A 20252-nucleotide genomic window follows, 5' to 3' on the forward strand; every position below is an offset into this window, starting at 1 on the left:
AGTCCACCCCACCGAGCCTGGCGCGCGCGAGTTCAACGACGTACGCGCGGGGGCGGCCAAATGATCAGCGTGCACGCCACAGTTGAAGGACGTACACGCCACAGTCCACCACACCAAGCCTGGCGCATACGTGCTCCAAATGATCAGCGTCTGATCTGGCGGATCGGCCATCCTGGGCGATGGCCCCCTTGCTTCATGCAAATTTCTAGAGACATCATCTCACCTAAAAGTTTAGTTGAGTAGTTTGGCGCTAGCACATCTAAGTATTTCAGTCTCAACTCTCGATGTACTCCTTGTCAGTCTCAACTCTCGATGCACTCCTTGGTTTTAATTTCTTCGTCACCAAAGCTGTCTCCCGAAGTGCTCATAGCTACTAGTGTGCCACATCTCTCAATATAGCTCAACAATTGCTAACAATCATAAGATTTGTTGCTTGTTCGCCTCTCCTGCGAAATGCCCCCCCCCCCAATTTGGATGCTAGCTCCGCCACTGCTCAGCTGGCTTGTCGATCAATGCGTCGTGCTTGGATGATTATGGGATCCAATCATCCATCCAAGCACGATTCGGCCCGTTTTTTTTTTGGGGCGTTGTACGCGATCAAGTTAGCCAAACTGTAGGAGCGCATAATAAAATTCGTGAAAGCTTTAATCCATGGGCGCGAAACAAATTAGAATATGAGCTAAAATTGAGTGCTAAATTTTAACATATATTAGCATTAACACATAGTATGCTAAAGTTTTTGACTTTTGATTAAACATCAGCATCACCCATTAGCACTCCTATTTAGATAATCTGACCCTAGAGTTTAGCACTTGCACCCATTAGAACTTGAACCAAACGGATTGCTAATGGTGATTTGCAGCAAAACGTGCCGGTTGTTTAATTGTTTTCGTACAGTTCAAGATCACCAAGAAGCGGCCGTTAATTTTGCTACTTGGTACACATGCAGCTGCGTGCGTGCTCGCGCTGAGACGGCCGGGCGAGCGGAAGAACCGACACCACCACACAGCCATGTGCTTCGTGCTATCACACCATACCTGCTGAGCACACGCGCCGGCGCAGGCGTCAACCATGCAGAAGCAGATGCAGATGCGGCCGCCCGGACAGCGCAAGATTCCGGCCCACCGCCAACCACCCCGTCATCCCCGCTGGCACCGCCACCAACCGGACCCGAGGCCGCCGCACCACACCGCCGTGTCGCGCGCCGCCTCCCCCCCCTCCCCCCCTCCTTAAACTAGGCGTCTCACACGCCGCGCCGCACTACACCGACCACCACTCGCTCCATCGCTAGCAGCTGCGTGCTGCCACTCTCGCTCGCTCGCGCACCGGCACCAAGGCCGCACAATGCAGGGCCTCCTGGCGGTCGCCCTCGCCGTCGCCTGCGCGGCGGCGGCCTCCGCGCCTTCCTCCTACGCGCAAGGCGCCGGGACGGCCGCGGGCTCCGGCGCCGGCGTGCCGTCGTGCGCGGCGAAGCTGGTGCCGTGCGCGGCGTACCTCAACTCCACGTCCGCGCCGCCGCCGGCCTGCTGCGCCCCGCTCAAGGAGGCCGCGGCCAACGAGACGGCCTGCGTGTGCGCCATGCTCCTCAACAAGGCCGCGCGGCAGGCGTTCGGCGTCGCGCCCGAGCAGGGGCTGGGCCTCGCCAAGCGCTGTGGCGTCACCACCGACGCCTCCGTCTGCACCAAGTCCGCCACCACCGCCGCCGCCGGTGCAGGTAGCAATCGAGCTCGCCCGTCTCATCTGCAGATCGCCTGAACGCGCTCGGTTGCCAAGCTTGTTCCTTCTTAGACTACAGTGCAAACGTGAAGAGAGATTAATTGTTTGTTCATCACCAACAGCAGCTAAAATCCCGACCAGATGAACCATCTCCTACTCTCCAATTTCTTAAGGGGTTTATCTAAAAGATTCGCGATATAACTAGGAAGACCTTTCAAATACCACACATGAGTCACTGGACATGCCAGTTTTATGTAGCCCATTTGATATCTTCGTATCCAAGAATCAACAAATTCTACCCCGCATTTTTGGTAAAATTTTTCGTCTTCGTTTTCAGCTACGCTCGCTCGAGAATTTCCACAAGCACAAATTCCGCTTTTTATGGGTCCAAAGATGAAACTTTGTCGTTACCATATAGCATATGATGGATCTACAGATAGCTTACTGTACTGTTTGCCCTGACCTTAATCCCTTTAACAACCATCAACTGGGAGCAGCTAACATATAATATTGCACAAAGTTGTATTATCTAGCTACACAAGATCCGCTCAATGTGTGGATGGATTTGGATCTCAATGATTTTCTTGGTATCGTGTGATTGCTCTAGATCTCTGCAACTCATCTTCTGATCAGGCCTCGACTGATATAAAAAGGACATGTCAGTTCATACGTATGATGGATGGTATGCAGTATGCTGAGCCTGAATGATGGCGAGTTTGTTTCTTCTAGCAGGTACAGCCACTGGCAGCGGCACTGCTGCTTCTTCAGCTTCCACCGGCGGTTCTGCTTCTACAGGTATTGCTGTCACTTCACTGCTTTATCGTGCTGGGAGTTTTATCAGCACTTGCGATCAGTAAGTTTGATCTCAGTCACCCACAGTATGAATTGTTACCTGAAACTTATATCTTCCAGAGGGGGAAAAAGAGAGTAGAATTATTTCTTTTAGTTGCCGAACCCCTTTGTGGGCCGTTGTTTGCCCATTCCAGACCACCTTGTTGATCAATATGATCGCTAGGTTTTCTGACCAGTTTGTTTCAAAAAGAAAAAAGGAGCATTAAACTCCAAGTTTAACTAAAATTTAGTGATTAAGTAGTAACTGAGCATTTTGCGCGCCCCCTGTTGCAGTGACCAAACCAACAGCCAATGGAGGCATGACGCTTCGCCTGAGCTTGACCGGCGCGTCGGCCCTGGTAGGCTTCAGTTTCATCTGGTGCGCCATCATGGCCTGGTAGGAGATCGAGCTGCTTGAAATTTGGTCGGAGCAGTATTTGAGTATCTTGCCTGGTACTGGCATTCTTTGGTGGATCTGGACATGCGTAATGTTGTACTGCATGTGCCTATCATCACATCTGGTTAGTATTTCGTTTTGCATACCGTGCGATACCATCGAGTTCTGTGCAAACCAAAAGTATTGAGGAGAATGCAAACTGCGAAAAATATGTTTCAAATTTTCGTTCTTTGAAGAGGAACTACGGCAGGCAAGAAGCCAGCTTGAACAATTATATTATATTATATTATATTATATTGACACGAGGTTGTTGCACATAAAGTTGAGGTTGTTGCATGCAAAGTTTTGGGAGAGTAGAATAGAGTGGAGCTATTTAAATTGGATTACTTATACTCCCAATGTAATTCACCCACCAATATTTCAAATTTCTTCAACAACCCTAAAAACCGATTGGAATGTAAAATTGGAAAAGATCGTATAGACGCCCCCTCCGTGTCTCCTCCTCGAGCAGGCGATTCTCCGTCTCCAACTCCTCGCAACCCTCGAGCTCAAAGGCACTGGAGAAGTGGAGATGCGTGTTGTTAGAAATGGAAATGGTGGTCGTTTCAACTTGTTGGGCTCAGTTTTCGGGCTCTACCTTCTGGTGACCAGGCCCATAACACATCTCCATGAGATGACCTTGGCCCGGGTGATCAGGCCCATCCATCTTTGGGCCTTGGCGGCCTTCACCGATTCCGGTTAGAAAGGCAATGTACCTCCCTGCCGGTGGGCCCATCCCATCGAATTCCAGTTCCAGCATGGAGGAGGAGAATTCCCCACCACCGGCACCAGCAGCGGCGGAGGCGACGCGACCCGATCCCCTCCACCCAGGCCCCGCGGCGATGCGCCCGCCGTCGCCGCCCCACGCGTTCCCGACGCTGGACTCCCTCGCCGCATTCCTCCGCCCTCGGCTCCCTCCCCAGGCGCTGTCCTCCTGGGGCGCGGTGCCGGGGACCAAGACCCTGCTCAACCTCTTCCTGGAGCTCTCCCACGGCGACTGCGCGCTCCACCTCCCGGCCGCCCCGCCGCCGCGCGTCGTCCGCGCCGTGCACGTGGCGACCGTCCGCATCCGCAACCGGCGCGGCGCGCGGCTGGTGGAGGCCCGGCAGCTGCTCTCCGACGGCACGGTCCGGCGCCGCGGCCCGCGGCCGCTGTCGGAGAAGATGCGCCGTGCGGGAGGAGCTCGGCGCGGGCGCCCGCGTCCGGATCGGGGGCGCGCGGGAGGCGCGCGTGGAGGAGCGGGAGTCGGCGTCCTACCCGGGGCTCCCCGCCCGGTACGTGCTGCACGCGTGGACGCGGAGCTGCTGGGCGGCGTGCCCGAGGACGGGGCGTTCGAGACCGAGGAGACCGGCGAGGACGACGGGGACGCCGGCGCGGGGGCCATCACCGTGAAGCGCCACTACTGGGAGTGGGTCGACGGCGAAGATAATGAGCCCGAGGAGGTGGCCGCCGCCGCCGCCGGCGCAGGCTCGCACTAGTGGATCCTCCTAGGCTGCCAGCACCATTTCCTGATCATTTTGTTCGCAAGTTTCTCCTTTCAGGACTGGACTCGTTGTTCATGCTTACTGCGTGGCACCTATGGAAAGAACGGAACGCGCGACTGTTCCAACATTCCTCGCGCACTCGTTTGGAACTGCAAGGCGCAATCCTACAGGAAGGTCTCCTTTGGTATCTGCAGGGGCATCTCATCTCGGTCGTATCTTTTCTCATGTAACAATTTAAATAGCTCATCGGGGGTTGTTTTGACCACTCTGGGCCGCGGCTCGGTTAATGGTCAGCGCGACCACCCTGCCGCTCCGCGTTGTGTTTGTATTCTCTTGTAAAAAGACTTTCTCTTCTGCTTAATACAAGGATGCGCAGCTTTTCTGCGTATTTGAGAGAAAAAAGTTTCTCCTTTCCAGATCAGTTAATATGTACTGTACGAAGTACTCTGTCCGTTTCAAATTATAAGTCATTACAAAAATTTTGGAGAGTCAAACTATCTCAAAGTTTGACCGAAATTATAGAGCGAAACACAAAAATTTATGATATCAAATAGGTTTATTATGAAAATATATCTAACAAAAAAATCTAATGATACTTAATTAGTATCGTAAATATTATCATATTGTTGTATAAATTTGGTCAAATTTTAAAACTTTTGACTCTTCAAGATTTTTGGAATGATTTATAATTTGGAACAGAGGGAGTAGTATCAGTGTATCACTCTAATTAGATGGTGTATCAGTGTATCACTCTAATTAGATGGTTTCAGGGATATGAATGCATTTGTGAAATGTTCCTTGATACTCCCAAAAAATCCGAGTGCCGAGAAAAGCTTCTGGGACCCGCTTGCTTGTGCAAAGCAGGATCCCACTGTTCGTCATTGCAGCACTGGAGCGCCATGGTGGTTGCTTGCCGTTGTCGGGCCAGTGATCACATGTTCCTTCGTTGGTTCCCCCTCCGCAGCAAAGAGGTGTTTAGTTCCTAAAAAAATTTCTATAATATCTATCACATCGAATATTCAGATACATGCATGAGACATTAAATATAATTGAAAAAATAATTAATTATACGGTTTAATCTATTAGCACGAGATAAATCTTTTAAGTCTAATTAATTCGTGATTGAGCATTATTTGTCAAGTAACAATGAAATATATTACAATACCAAATTCTAAACTTTTTCACCAACTAAACACACCCTGAGCAGCGCCATGATTATTGAGGCCTCGATCGCGGCGAAGTGCTTGGTTTGTTACCAGATCATCCTCTCCCCTCACAGCTGCGTTCTCTTAAGCAAGCTTTACAGCGGTTTTTTCTTTTTTATATTAAAAAAAATTAAAATTTCAAAAATATATGTCGGTTTTGGAAAATTTCAAAAATATACCCCGGTCGCCCTATGGAGGGGGGGGGGGCGACAGGGCTCAAATGTATTTTTTTTTCTTCAAATTTGCAACGAAATCCCTGGAGAAAAAAAAGAGGGGGGCCTGTCGCCCCCCCAACGGGCGACAGGCCCTGTCGCCCACCCCAGGGGCGACAGGCCCCTGTCGCCCGTTGGGGGGGCGACAGGGTCCTGTGTTTCAACCTGGCCAATATTGAATTTCATAAAATTCCTCCAGCGTCCGAAGATTTATTGTGATATATTTGCAGAAGCATTTGAAAATCGAGTTCGAATTATCATGAAATTTACGGAAGGTGTCGGATGTCAATTTTGGTGGGCGATGCGGCCTCTAAAGGATGACACTAGAGAAACTACTTTTCATGTGATTTCGAACTATAAACTTTTTTGTCAGCGCGGATGTCTGGTAGATGCAGATTTCACAAACCTATAATGATTAGAAACTAAAAACGAGATCTCGAAGCAATTCGGACGATTTCGATTATCATTTATTTGTACTTATTAGTTACTTCTACCAATAGAGCTTAGAAGTTCGAAGTAATAATTTCTTGGTTGATTTTATCCTTAACCATTTCTTTTTTTTTGACACGAGGAACTCAACATGAATCCACTAATTGCTGCTGCTTCCGTTATTGCTTAAACCCTGGCCACCATTCGCCGCCATTCCCTTTGTCATTTGAAACTAAAAATTCAGAAAAAATGAGAGGGGTGACGAGAAGTAATAATGTGAACCACCAAATTTTACATCATAATACAACGATAATGAAACACACATCACACATGCAGTGGCATGTCAGAACCCGTTGCAAACTACGGTAAACAGATTCCGGACTAACCTAACATGCCTTAGGTAATTAAAAAAAAACAGAATAAACACAATGATGCAGCATGTCACTAGCACTAGGGTAGTCCTAGTAGCCGTACCCCCACGTAGCAAACTGCGTTGAGCCTTCTCCGCAGTATCCACCCATTGCAGGTGGTGCAGGCGGTGGTGCCGGAGGCGCATGGCCCTTCTTCTTGTGACAAGGGCAGTTGCAGTAAGGAATAGTGCATGGTTCATCCTGTGAACCGGCTGCATTGCTGGTATCATCAACTTCGTCGTCTTTGTTAGCCTCGCTCACTTCCTCATAATGGTTCACCTTACATTCCAGATGAAAGATCTTTATCTGGAGGTACTCGATGAACTCCTGAACAGAATCAATTGGTGCAGGATCTACCCACATAGTAAAACCACAGTTTTCTGGAGCATCGAAAGACTGCAAAACAAATTCCAGGTAAGGTGTCTCATTGAAGATAAAGAAATGAAACAACCAAGTATTACCCATGCGTGTGGACATTTAAAGAAACGCCGACCGTCATCCATCCCGTCGGTGCACATCTGGACTAAGCAGTCCTCATCATGTCTGCATTTTGGCCACGGTTCTCTACGGTTATCGTATTGTCGAAGAGGAGTTTCATTGGTAAATTCACTATTGTGCTGTGGCGGAAACTCAAACACTGGTTCCGGAAAGGAATCAGGTCCAAGAGGCCCCTCCCATATTATGGGGTCTCCCTTTCTTCCCCCTTTTCCTTTCCCAAAACCATAGTAATTCTTCCCGCTAGACCCACCTCCAGACATTGGGTATACAATAAGCTTTGGTGTTTGAGTGGTGCTGGGAGTTCACAAACTGGTGAGTATTTATAGGCGCACAAAGGTCTGATAACCGGAGTGTGGAGTGTAAATGAACATGAAAAGCCTATAGTATTCGCACGCTCCACAGCGCTCACTCGTACCACTTTAAACACGGACACGACCTCTCGTTGCTCTTGATTTGTACCCTCGCACGCTCAACACCGCTCACTCCTCCCACTTTAAACAACGACACGACGTCTCACTGCTCATGACTTCAGCACTTGCACGCTCTACAGCGCTCACTCGTGATTATTGCACTGCCCCAACATATCCCATCGCCCGGAACACTGCAGGGCACCGGCCTAATCGTCATAATTTCACTACTCGATGCATCTCTGTGCATGCAGACTCACAGCACTGCATTACTGCCGCTCGGTCGATCGCGCCTAGATGCCGCCTTCCCCACTACATGCCACAGACCTTCGCTGTAGAATGACAGGTCCGTCGTCCTCGCCAGAGAGAATGCTTTGAAGGTGAGCTGGTGTGGTTGCCGTGTTGTCACATCTTTTTGAAATGTTGGAAGAGCACTGCTATTAGGTTGTCGTCTTTTGTCACGTATGTCTAGGCAAACAATGCGACATTTGGGAAACCTGTGATCGCCGTGCTGAGCTTTTTAGCAGCAGACCCTGATGTATTTCTTAGTTCTTAATTCTTATCGTTATATTAATGTGTGTTTTTTAGTATTCTAGTGACATGAAAAGCTCCGAAAATATTAAGGAAAAGTTCAAAGATTTCATAGACTCCCGGCTACAACTGCAAATTAATGGTAAAGGCTACAACACACAGAGTTAAGTTCTTAACCTAAAACATAAACAACTAATTGCAGTGGCATGTGCACGCGACAAGATAATTTCTTGTTGCATCTAAACCTACCATGCCTTATGGAATGTAAAATGCCGGGATTACATGGTACTACTCTACTGAGTGCACCTAGGATATTTGCCCTTCCTAATTGCTTCGGGCCCGGCTTCCTTCGCACGGCGTGCCCTCTCTCGCTTTCTCTCCCTGTCAGCTTCACGTTCGGCCACCGCCTTACGATCCACCTCCTCCATCCTCTTGCGGATCTCTTCTTGCTCTTTGTTGCGCTTCTCCTCTTGCTGCTCCTCGTGCTTCATTCGGCGCCAACGTTCTGCAGCCCATCTTGCTTTTTGTTCCACAATGTCCTTTGCCTGCTGCGACTGCACGGTGTCGAACCACTGCATAAAATCACAAAGAGGTGGAGGAGACTTTGTCCAACACAAGTTAGAATCATAATTCAATGTTAGGTCATATAGAAAAATAGCGTATGTTATCCTGCTACCTTGGCCCGGTCTTTGCCATATCGCTTAGGTGGATCATATTCGTAGTTCTCACACATAAAGAACCTCATGCCGTAGTCATCTCCTAAAACCTCAGATTGCATGAACTTGCATAACGAACCGCAGAAGCACATTGGCACATTAATTCCTTTGGGTACGGTGGCTTTACACTTGTTCCACGGAATGTAGGTTGATCCTGACGAAGACATTGGCGCTATAGTGTGGTGCGCCAAATAACAAACCATAATTTAAGCAATGCACATATCGTATACAAAATCGATGCGTGAAAATATAGGTACTGTTATAATTCTATTGTCTTATACTGCAATATCAATAAGGTACTATCATAATTCTATTGTAATGTATAATTATTTTATTTGAAAAAGTCTGTAATAGTACTCAAATTGTAATACTAAACCGGTGTTCTAAAGCACCAAATCTAATTCAGCTAATCTGCTAATTAAATTAAATTATTATACAATATCAACGAATTTATACGAAAGTTACCGGTAGACCACAAGTGCGGAATTCGGCAGAGCTTCGCCGCTTCCCTTCTTCTCACCCCTCTCTTTTTTCTGGATTTTTTTGGATTTTTTGAGGTCAAATGAGAGGAGGGAATGAGGAGGAGGCCTTATATAGGTGGGCTGACCCAGTCGCCCGGGGGGGGGGGCGACAGGCCCCCCCTGTCGCCCGCAGGAGGGGCGACCGGCCCCCCTGGCGGGCCCACTGGCCTGTCGCCCGTTGGGGGGGGGGCGACAGGCCCCCCTCTTTTTTTTTCTCCAAGGACTTCGTTGCAAATTTGAAGAAAAAAAATTACATTTGAGCCCTGTCGCCCCCCCATAGGGCGACCGGGGTATATTTTTGAAATTTTCCAAAACCGACATATATTTTTGAAATTTTAATTTTTTTTTAAATATAAAAAAAACCGCTCGGGTCCAGGTCTTGTGGGCCGGGTTGAACGTCGTGGCCCATCGGTTTCTCGCTTAGCTTCACCAGCGAGGCTCACACTTCGCATTCGCAGCGGCGTTGGTAGGGTTGAAAGATCGGTCGGGATAACCCGTTATTGTTCTCACTTTTACATTTGAATGTGAAAACAATATCGAAAACGAACAAGTCGAACATGAATATGAATACAAACTCATGGTATATCGAAAACGAACCAATTCGAATGGAAATATGTCGAAAACGAATGGTCTACGGAAAAGCAAAACGGAAACACTAACTGATCGTGCCCAATCATCCGACAAAATTGATGTGTACATGAAAACACATAGACAAATAATAATAGCACAAATATTTGTAAACATGATAATAATTAACATCCTCACATGAAAACACATAGACAAATAATAATAGCACAAATATTTATAAACATGATAATAATTAATAGCCTAATAAGAACAAAAATAAAAAGAGTTTCAAGTTTCAACATCTATCCTGGCCACCACATGCTCGATCGCTCATCATCTCATGCCGCCGCCACTTGATTATCTATCCTCGTCGATTTCCTTTCGGATGGTGACACAGGCTCACAGCTTGCTTCGTGGCGAGCTGTTACAGGCAATAATATAATTTACCAGGGTCCTAACATACAACTCGTACCTAATTTAATCCTCTCCAATATTTTACTGATTAATCGTGTTCATCCCCCACCAATGGGGCGCTTCTTCGATGCATTGTTAATTGCTGAAAACGCAGCACAAAAGGCATCAGACTCGGTTTCACACTCCATCTATTTAATGAGCTCACCCCAGTTGAGCTCTTCGCTAGATCGGAGTCGGAGCACTACAACTTCCCTCCCACGAATAATAATAATAAAAAGATCACCACCACCACCATTTCAGCCATGGACATGGTGGAGCACCAGCTTCTGCACTTCTCGCCGCAGGAGCACTTCATGGCCAGCCCGGGCTTCTTCGCCGTGGACGGTGGCCATCCCGCGCATTACCAGACCGGCGGGCAATGGCGAGTGGGAGACAAGGGGGCGGGGCCGGCGGCCGTCTCAGCGAGGATCGGAGGAGGGGCCGTCTCAGCGAGGATCGCCGGCCGTCTCAGGGAGGTTCAGAGGAGGGGCCGGCGGCCTGGCTGGTGGCCTGGCGGCGCGCGAGAGGCACCAGGCAGGGAGGCGGCTCGCAAGGGACCAGGGACTGGAGGGAGGCGGGGTGATAGAAGATTTAGGTCACGCAATATTGGATTGATTATCATCTGAGAAACCAGGGTACAATATATAGGGACCTAATCTAGGCAATCTCAACCACCGTGACTTATAGAAACAGAATCACGTGGGAGATGCCGATCTGATCCTATGCGTGAAACAAAAAGACACAAGGCAGGCGATAGCCTTGCCGTGCATGTACAAAAGCTAACCATATTAGCTAACACCCCCCCGCAGTCTGAACTTCGGGTGCACAGATGTTCAGACTGGTCCTGAATTCTGTGAACACTGAGGTAGGAAGACCCTTGGTGAAGATGTCTGCAAACTGGGATGTCGTCGGGACGTGAAGCACACGAACATCACCAACAGCAACACGCTCACGGACGAAGTGGAGATCAATCTCGACATGCTTCGTACGTTAATGCTGAACCGGATTGGTGGAGAGATACACAGCACTTACATTGTCACAATAGACAAGTGTGGATCGTTTGAGAGGACAGTGAAGTTCCAGAAGTAGCTGTCGCAGCCAACAAGCCTCAGCAACACCATTTGCAACTGCCCTGTACTCAGCCTCAGCACTGGAACGGGACACCGTAGTCTGGCGCTTGGAGGACCAGGAAACCAGATTGCAGCCCAAGAAAACAGCAAAGCCTGAGGTGGACTTACGGGTATCCGGGCAACCCGCCCAGTCGGCGTCAGTGTAGACCACAAGCTCGGAAGGCGACGACGGTCGAAGGAGGAGCCCATGATCAAGGGTGCCGCGTAAATAACGCAGAATGCGCTTCACAGCCGATAGGTGAGGCTCACGCGGAGCATGCATATGAAGACACACCTGCTGCACAGCATAGGAGATATCTGGCCGCGTGAAGGTGAGGTACTGCAAGGCACCAACCAGGCTTCTGTAGTCCGTGGCGTCGGTCACAGGGTTACCATCTGTCGCTGAAAGCTTAGTCTGGGTATCCACTGGTGTGCTGCATGGCTTACACTGAGTCATGTTGGCACGTTCCAGAATGTCCAGAGTGTATTGTCGCTGTGAGAGAAACAATCCACCAGATCGGCGCTGAACAGCAATGCCCAGAAAATGATGGAGCTCACCGAGATCCTTCATCGAGAATTCCTGCTGCAGAGCGGTGATGGTGCGCTGAAGGAGAGCAGGACTGGAAGCTGTGAGCACAATATCATCCACATAGAGAAGCAAGTAGACGGTGTCATGACCATGGCGATAGATGAACAATGACGTGTCCGACTTTGCTTCAACAAAACCAATGGAGAGCAGGAAAGTAGCAAAACGGCTGTACCACGCACGAGGTGCCTGCTTCAATCCATAGAGCGATCTGTTGAGCTTGCAAACATGATCAGGATGAGCTGTGTCAAGGAACCCCGTAGGCTGACTGCAGTAGACCGTCTCAGACAAGGTGCCATGCAAGAAGGCGTTCTTCACATCGAGTTGATGAACAGGCCACTGCTGCGACAAAGCTAGGGACATGACTGTGCGAACGGTGGTGGGCTTAACGACTGGACTGAAAGTCTCATCATAGTCGACGCCAGGCCGTTGCGTGAATCCTCGAAGAACCCAACGTGCCTTGTAGCGATCAAGGGAGCCGTCAGCATGGTACTTGTGGCGAAAGATCCACTTGCCTGTAACAATGTTGGCGCCTGGGGGCCGAGGCACCAAATCCCAGGTGTTGTTGGACATCAGCGCAGAGAATTCCTCTTCCATGGCAGCACGCCAGTTAGGGTCAGCAAGTGCGCTTCTGTATGTCTTGGGGATGGGCGATGGTGTCGTCGAGGCATGGAGGAGGGACGGCTGACGGAAGCCATGTTTTCCGCGGGTCGCCATCGAGTGGTTGTTGACGACGGGGGTGACCGGCACGGCACCCTTGGGAAGGGGAGGGCCAGCCGCAGCACCGCTCGGTCCGGGCGCTGGGCCAGCCGCAGCACTGCTTGGGCTGGGCGCAGAGCCAGTCGCAGCGGGCGGACGCAGGCGCCGTGTGTACACGTGCGGTAGCGGGGGGACCAGCGCACGGGGTGCTGGCGTCGCCGAGTCGGAGGAGGCCGCGCGTGGCGCGGGCGTCGCCGAGTCAGAGGAGGCCGCGCGTGGCGCGGGTGTCGCCGGGGCCGCGCGTGGCACGGGTGTCGCCGGGGCCGCGCGTGTCGCAGGCGTCGCCGAGTCGGAGGAGGCCGCGCATGGCGCGGGCGTCCCCGGGGCCGCGCGTGGCGCGATGACGAGCGGGTGGAGGACCGGTGTAGGACGTGCCGCGTGTGGCGCGAGCGATGGCAAGCCTGGAGTGCCGCCGTCACAACCTGCATCGGAAGAAGGAGGACCAATGGGGGGAACACTGGTCGTATGGTCAGTAGACAGGAGCTCAAGGTCAGTGGTCGATGGTGGTGTCTTGGAACGGGGAAAGGAAGCCTCATCAAAGACAACGTGTCTAGAGATGATAATCCGGTTCGACGACAGATCAAGACACCGGTACCCCTTGTGATCGGAGGAATAGCCAAGAAAGATGCAAAGGGTGGACCGAGGTGAGAGCTTGTGCGGCGCTGTGGCGGACAGGTTAGGGTAGCAAGCACAACCGAACACACGGAGATGCGCATAGGATGGGTGGGATCCGTACAGGTGGAAGAAGGGCGTCCCAAAGTCGAGCGTCTTGGTGGGGAGGCGGTTCAATAGGTAAGTTGCCGTGTGAAGGCCTTCGACCCAGTAAGAGGCAGAGAGGGACGCCTGAAACAGCATGGAGCGCACGATGTTGTTAATGGACCGAATCATACGCTCAGCTTTACCGTTTTGGGAGGAGGTGTACGGGCAAGACATCCGTAGCTGCACGCCATTAGTAAGGAAGAAGGACCGGGAAGAAGAATTATCAAATTCTCGGCCGTTATCACATTGAACACTCTTGATGGGACATCCGAACTGGGTTCGCACATATGTAAAGAAATTGGTTAGTGCAGCAAACGTCTCAGACTTCAGACGAAGTGGAAACGTCCATAAGTAATGAGAACAATCATCAAGAATGACAAGATAATACTTGTAACCGGACACACTTGACACAGGAGATGTCCAAAGATCACAATGAATCAAATCAAAATTCTTGAGTGCACGAGAGTTTGAATTGTGAAAAGGCAAACGGATGTGACGACCAAGCTGTCATGCATGACATAAGGTGTCGATTGTGCTTTTATTACAAGAGATGGCTGTAGTACTAATGAGCTTGGACAGGGCCTCAGAGCCGGGGTGGCCAAGGCGGCGATGCCAAGTGTCGACTGGTGTGGCGGTGGCAGCAACAAGGGCGCGCTGTGAGGAAGATGACACCGGGAGGGACAACGAGTAGAGCGGGCCAGCGCTATTGCACCTGGTGATCACGTTCCTGGTGCGAAGATCCTTCACAGAGAGGCCAAATGGGTCAAACTCAATGGAACACCGGTTATCAGTGGTAAACTGGCGAACAGATAGAAGGTTCTTAATAATATCAGGAGCAACAAGAATATTATTAAGATAAAAGGGGCCTGGTAAGACTGAATGACCAGAAGCTGTGACAGGGAGAGTGGAACCATTGCCAATGATAATGGAGGAAGGATAAGCGGAACGTGGCGGGCGAAACAGCGAAACGTTACCGATGTCGGGCGTCATGTGAGAGGACGCGCCGGAGTCGACGACCCACTCGGTGGTGTTGGGGGGGTTCAAAGTCATCGTGCTGAAGTTGTTGCCAAGATGCTGTTGATCCCACCCGCCTGACCAAGGAGTCCATGGCGAGGATAGAGGCGGCGCAGGTGGCTGCACCGGAGGCTGCTGCTGGTAGTACGCCTGTTGCCACTGTGGTGACGGAGGACGCGGCGCCTGCTGCTGCTGGACGTAGGCGGCGAGCATGGCCTGCTGATAGGCCTACGCTTGCTGGAAGGCCTGGGCCGTCTGCGGGTTCCCGGCGCGCGGGTTCGGCGCGTTCTGCTGAGATGGAGGGCGCTGCTGTCCTTGCTGATGGCCGGTGTCACCCCCCTGGTTAGGCCACATGGTGATCTTGCCCGTCCAGGGGTTGTAGAGGGACGGCCACGGGCTGTTGCCCTTGTTCCGACGTCGGCGGCGGTTGGAGTTGCCGGAGGACGCCGTGGTGGAGGGTCGTGGCTGTGGCCCGCTGCCTGTAGGAGTGGTCGCAGGGCCACCAGTGCTGGGAGCAGGCGGCGTTGGTGTACCGGAGCTCTTCGGGGTGTTGGCGAGGAGAGCACTCGGAGAAGACGATGCATGAGTGCCGGTGATGAGTTCCTCGAGGAGCAGCTCATTGCGGACCTCGTCGAACGAAGGGAACGGGCCACGGCGAAAGTGAATCCGCATGTGACCGAACTTGTCGTTGAGGCCGCGCAGAACATTGAGGACGAGGGTGCGATCGTTGATGACCTCGCCGAGGTCCCGGAGCTTGGCCGCCATGGACTTCATCTGGCGGCAGTAGTCGCTGACGGACAGCTCACCCTGAGAGAAGGCGCGGAACTCGGCGTCAAGGCGCAGCGCGCGAGTTTCGCTGTTGCCCAAGAACTGCGCCTCGATGCCAAGCCACGCCTGGCGAGCAGTGCCGCCACGGACGCGGACGGAGTCCATGATCTCCGTGGTGACCGCGCCGTAGATCCAGGAGAGCACGACGGCGTCCATGTGCCTCCATGCCGAAACACCAGGGTGGGCGGCATCGGAGAGGACGTGGCTGGAGAGAGCGTAGCGATCCAGGGTGAGGAGAACGAGATCACGCCACCGATCATAGTGATTGGACAGTGGATCAAGGACGACAGACACAAGAGTCCTGATGTTCTCCACGCTGGCGGCCTGGGCATGGAGATTGGCGATGACAGCGGCTTCGAAGGCGGCGGCGTCGTCCGCTGGTGGGTCGTCGTCGTCCTCCTTGGGTGGATCGGCCCGTCTGCGGGCCTCTTCAGCCTGATGGGCGAGATCGGCGGCGGCGCGCCGCTCCTTCTCGATGGCGGCGGCGGCAGCGCGCACGCGTTCTGCGGCGGCAGCAGCGGCCTGGGCAGCGGCATCGGCTTCGGCGGCAAGGGCCTTGCGCTTCTCCTCCTGGTCGGCGGCGAGCTTCTTAGCTTCAGCAGCCGCGTGCTCCTGCTGCTCGGCAGTGAGCGCGCTGTCGTCAGAGGGAGGTGGCTGAGGCGCCATGGGCACGACGGGGAGCGGCGTAGCTACGTCGGCGGCTGGGGTGCGGAAGCGAGAGGTCACGGATCGTGACGGTCTCTGATACCATGATAGAAGATTTAGGTCACGCAATATTGGATTGATTATCATCTGAGAAACCAGGGTACAATATATAGGGACCTAATCTAGGCAATCTCAACCACCGTGACTTATAGAAACAGAATCACGTGGGAGATGCCGATCTGATCCTATGCGTGAAACAGAAAGGCACAAGGCACGCGATAGCCTTGCCGTGCATGTACAAAAGCTAACCATATTAGCTAACACGGGGGACGTGGGGTGAGCAGGTCGTTTACCTAGATCGATTTGGGCTGGGCTGTCAAGGCCTCAAGGGACGTGAGTTTGGGCTGTAAAAAACGGTATATTTCGAATTTGTGAAAATGGGATATCCTGATTAAATATAGAAAATACGAAAACATCGGGATACAGGGCAAACCGTTTTCGACCCGTTTTCGAATTTGACATATCGTATTTCGTATTGATTCCGAATTTGTCCGAAAATACGAAAACGAGCCGGTAAAATATAGAAATCACCGTTTTCAACCCTAGTTCGCGAACTAATTGGTACGGATCCATAGTTCCATACCCCATCCCCCATCAGGTCAAACACACTACGACTTTACGAGCTTGAACAACTGTTGCGCCGTCACGCGACCTTCTGCATTTGGAAATCAACTGGGTGCCGTCTCCACGAGAAGAAAGAGCTGAGCTGTTCTTTCTAGTGGTCACGGTCAACCAATATTAGCTGCCCTTTGGCCAAATGATAATGGAGTATTGGTACTCGAGATTTGAGGTTGATCCGCTTGCATCATCAGGGAGAGATCCTGTCAAATGTTCATACTGCGCAGGCGCACGGGCAAGGTCAGCATAGGCCTGCGCGCCAAAATTGCATCTGAGCAAACGGCGAGACACCAGACTTTGGCGTATCATATTTTTTGTAGGAGTCTCCAAAGGATGGAGTCTCGCTCTCGCCAAAGTCTCCAACTCAGCAGAGCTGCAGTAGCAGGTTTAGAGCATCTCCAAGAGAGAACTAAGGGCGTGTTTAGTTCGCGAATTTTTTTGGATTCAGTTGCTGTAGCACTTTTGTTTTTATTTGGTAATTCGTGTTCAATTATAGACTAATTGGGCTCAAAAGATTCATTTCATCATTTACAGCTAAACTGTGCAATTGGTTAATTTTTTAAACTACATTTAATGCTTAATGCATGTGTCTAAAAATTCGATGTGACGGGAAATCTTGAAAATTTTTTGGTATTAAGACTGACTTCAACAGAGAGTGGATTTGCATTTTTGCCTCTTCGATTGGCACTGTTCACGCAAGGGATGTTCTCCAACAGAGAAGGCAAATTTGCATCGTCTCTCTCCTCGAATGCATCCGCAGGGCCCTCGGGTCCAACCACCTCGTCACCCCTCGTCTCTCCGCAGCGGCTTCCGGCGAGCGGCAGTGCGGAGGCTTCCGTCGGGCGGTACGGTCACGGCGGCGAGCCCCTCCTTGCTCCCTCTCCCTCTCCTCTCTGCACGGGGCGGCGGGCGGCGCTGGAGTACGGGCCGGCGCCGCGAGCGGGGCGGCGGAGGCTGTGGCAGGGGCGGCCGGCCAGCAGGCGCGGCGCGGCTGCGGCTCCCTCCGCTCGCTCGCGCGCGCCGGCTGCGGTTCTCTCCGCTCGCTCGCGCAGCGGGCGACGGCACCGACAGCGTTCCGGCGAGGCGGAGGAACGGGGGCCGAATCCCAGCCCTGCTCCTCCCTCGCGGCGGCGGATCCGGGGCCGGCTCCCCTCCCCTGCTCCTCCCTCGTGTGGCGGCGAGGATGGCGAGGATGGCCGCGGCGACGGCAACGAAGGCGAGGTTCCAGAGCACGTCGAGCATGACGACAGGCTTGGAGTAGGCCCAAGTCGGTCTAGCGCTCCTCGAGGTGCTCGGCGGCCGTCTCCCGCACCGCCACGGAGGGCTCCCGCATCAGGCGCCGGCTCCCCGTGCGGCGGATGAACCGCGCCGCGCCGCGGAGGCCCGTGACCCGCCCGAGCGGGCCGCCGGAGGACGACGGGGAGGCCGGCGAGGGAAGGAGCGGCGAGGACGGGTCCCCGCCGGTAGAGCGGCGTCGTGAGGGCGACGCCATGGCGGGAGCAGGGGGCGGCGGGATCCGCCCGCACCGGCCCCGTGGCGGGATGGGGAGCAGGCCGCGGTGGCGGGGTCCGCCCGCACCTGGCCTGCGGCGGGATGGGGAGCAAGGGACGGCGGGATGGGGGCGCCGGCCGCGTGCGGGATGGGGAGGAGGAGGCGGTTGGCCGGCGGAAGCGTCGACTGCATTTGCCTCTACAACTGTTGGAGAGACTAAAAAATACACTATTTTAACCACTATTCACGGAAGGCAATTCCCATTTGCCTCTCCGATTTGCAATTTTGCTGTTGAAGTCAGTCTAAACATGGCCTAAAAGCATCCCTCAAGCTAAAATTAGGGAGTAAAAGAGAAAAAAATGCCCTCCAACAAATGCCCCAATAGGTTCCCAATTATTCGCACTACCCTAAACTGGAGGCAAATTGAGTAAGAAAAAAAGCGCTTCTCCGTGCTCCCAATCCGAGCTTCCCGCACGCGTTTCCCTGGTTGCGCCATTTTTTCCCGCCTGCACCCTGGGCTGTCCCGCAGCCCAGTTGAAATCGCCCCGGTTGTGGGCTTGTGGCTCCACAACAGTTCGGTGCTGGCGTCGTGTTCAGTCGTCTAGGGTACCCTTCGAGGCAATCTGATCACCTCCGGCGACCGCTCCGGTTGGCATCGTCGGCAACTGTGCAGTAGCCCCATCTGCAAGCGGCGAGTCGCCATGGGCACTACTGTGTCAAGTCACTATCTTCCTCCTGTCGTCGTCGACCCTGCAGCCAAGCAACGAGGTAGGTCACCTACGCCGGACATGGTCCTTTAATTTTCAGAGGAAAATTATATCAGTATCCTGCTAATTGAGGTTGTACATTAATCTGGTGAAGCAATCTCTACTAGTTGTTTGATACAATCCATTGGTCAAGAAATAAAATATGTTGCAATTTGTGTAGGATAGAGAGAGTTAGACTATTCAGCATAAAATTGGTTTGTCATTGTTCAGGGACAGCAGCCGCTAGTAAACCCCTATCTGCGTTACATGATTTTTAACTTATGAATGCATTGTGAAATGTTCCTTGATCCTCCCAAAAAGCCCCAGTGCCGAGAAAAAACGCGGCCGGGGGGTATGACGGCCCCACCATTTTTCATTAAGAGAAAGCCTTACTGCAACCGGCTGCGGAAAACCCCCGAACCCTGGACTTTGCCAGCAAGGGGGATTTTATTGTGCGGCACGCCAGGTTGGAGCCCGGGTGGACAGCGTCCTCGGCGGGAGCGCTCACCAACTGAGCTATCGCTCAGTCCGCCCCAGTGCCGAGAAAAGCTTCTGCGACCTGCTTGCTTGTGGAAAGCGGCGCCCTGGTGGTGGCAAGCAACTGGAGGGGACGGGGATTTGGTTGAAGGTGTCGGCCATTGCCCAGTGATCACGTGGGCACGTCCCGTAACCACCATCCCGTTGGTCGGTTCCCCTTCCGCAGCAAGCAGCAGCATGATTTCAGCCTTGATCGCAGCGAGCTGATGTTCCTGCCGAGTGCGGGCCAACGATTATGGCCGCCGATGTGATCCTGTGCTTTGCTGATCCAGCCTTGTCTTCCCCTCCGAAGAAATTCTGCGGCATCGGTAGGGATCCCGGATCACACCCCATCCCCATCCCCCATGAGGTCAAACACGTTACAGACTCGAAGCAAGCAACTAGTGCGCCGTCACGCGACGCGACGCCTTCTGCATTTGGAAATCTGGGTGCCGTCTCCGCGAGAACCGAGAAGAAAGAGCGGAGCAGACCATTATTAGCCGCCCTCAGACCAAAATATACTGGAGATCGGCTTGCATCATCCGAGAGAGACCCTGTCAAGTGTTGTTACCACGCACGGGCCAGGTCAGCGACGCGCCAAAATTGCATCTGATGATCAAGCGGCCAAAATTGTCCTCCGGTGTGTGTGCCAACTCAGGAGAGCTGCAGCAGCAGGTTACATTTGGACAGTAGCATCGCTCTGGG

The 20252-nt window shown here is 52.5% G+C and overlaps 2 protein-coding genes and 2 pseudogenes across 3 annotated transcripts; 2 read left to right on the forward strand and 2 right to left on the reverse strand.

Annotated features, from left to right (window-relative positions):
• Nucleotides 1-1106: 1106 nt before the first annotated feature.
• On the forward strand, nt 1107-3225 carry LOC120668781 (non-specific lipid transfer protein GPI-anchored 9-like). 2 transcript variants are annotated; one of them, XM_039948576.1, is made up of 3 exons: nt 1107-1714; nt 2446-2511; nt 2842-3225. In XM_039948576.1, exons 1-3 carry the CDS (start codon nt 1345-1347, stop codon nt 2946-2948), a joined length of 543 nt encoding a protein of 180 aa, XP_039804510.1. In that variant the 5' UTR covers nt 1107-1344; the 3' UTR covers nt 2949-3225. The 2 variants fall into 2 exon arrangements, with proteins under 2 accessions (XP_039804510.1, XP_039804511.1); XM_039948577.1 differs by having other exon boundaries at nt 1109-1714; nt 2449-2511.
• Nucleotides 3226-3592: 367 nt separating this feature from the next.
• LOC120668780 lies at nt 3593-4869 on the forward strand (annotated as a pseudogene).
• A 10002-nt stretch (nt 4870-14871) lies between these two features.
• LOC120669500 lies at nt 14872-16137 on the reverse strand. Its single transcript, XM_039949240.1, has 2 exons — nt 15970-16137; nt 14872-15870 (listed from the first exon to the last, which is right to left on the reverse strand). Exons 1-2 carry the CDS (start codon nt 16135-16137, stop codon nt 14872-14874), a joined length of 1167 nt encoding a protein of 388 aa, XP_039805174.1.
• Nucleotides 16138-17158: 1021 nt separating this feature from the next.
• Nucleotides 17159-18286, reverse strand: LOC120669501 (annotated as a pseudogene).
• Nucleotides 18287-20252: the final 1966 nt, after the last annotated feature.

This window comes from Panicum virgatum, chromosome 4N (genome assembly GCF_016808335.1).
Source record: "Panicum virgatum strain AP13 chromosome 4N, P.virgatum_v5, whole genome shotgun sequence".
NCBI lineage: Eukaryota > Viridiplantae > Streptophyta > Magnoliopsida > Poales > Poaceae > Panicum > Panicum virgatum.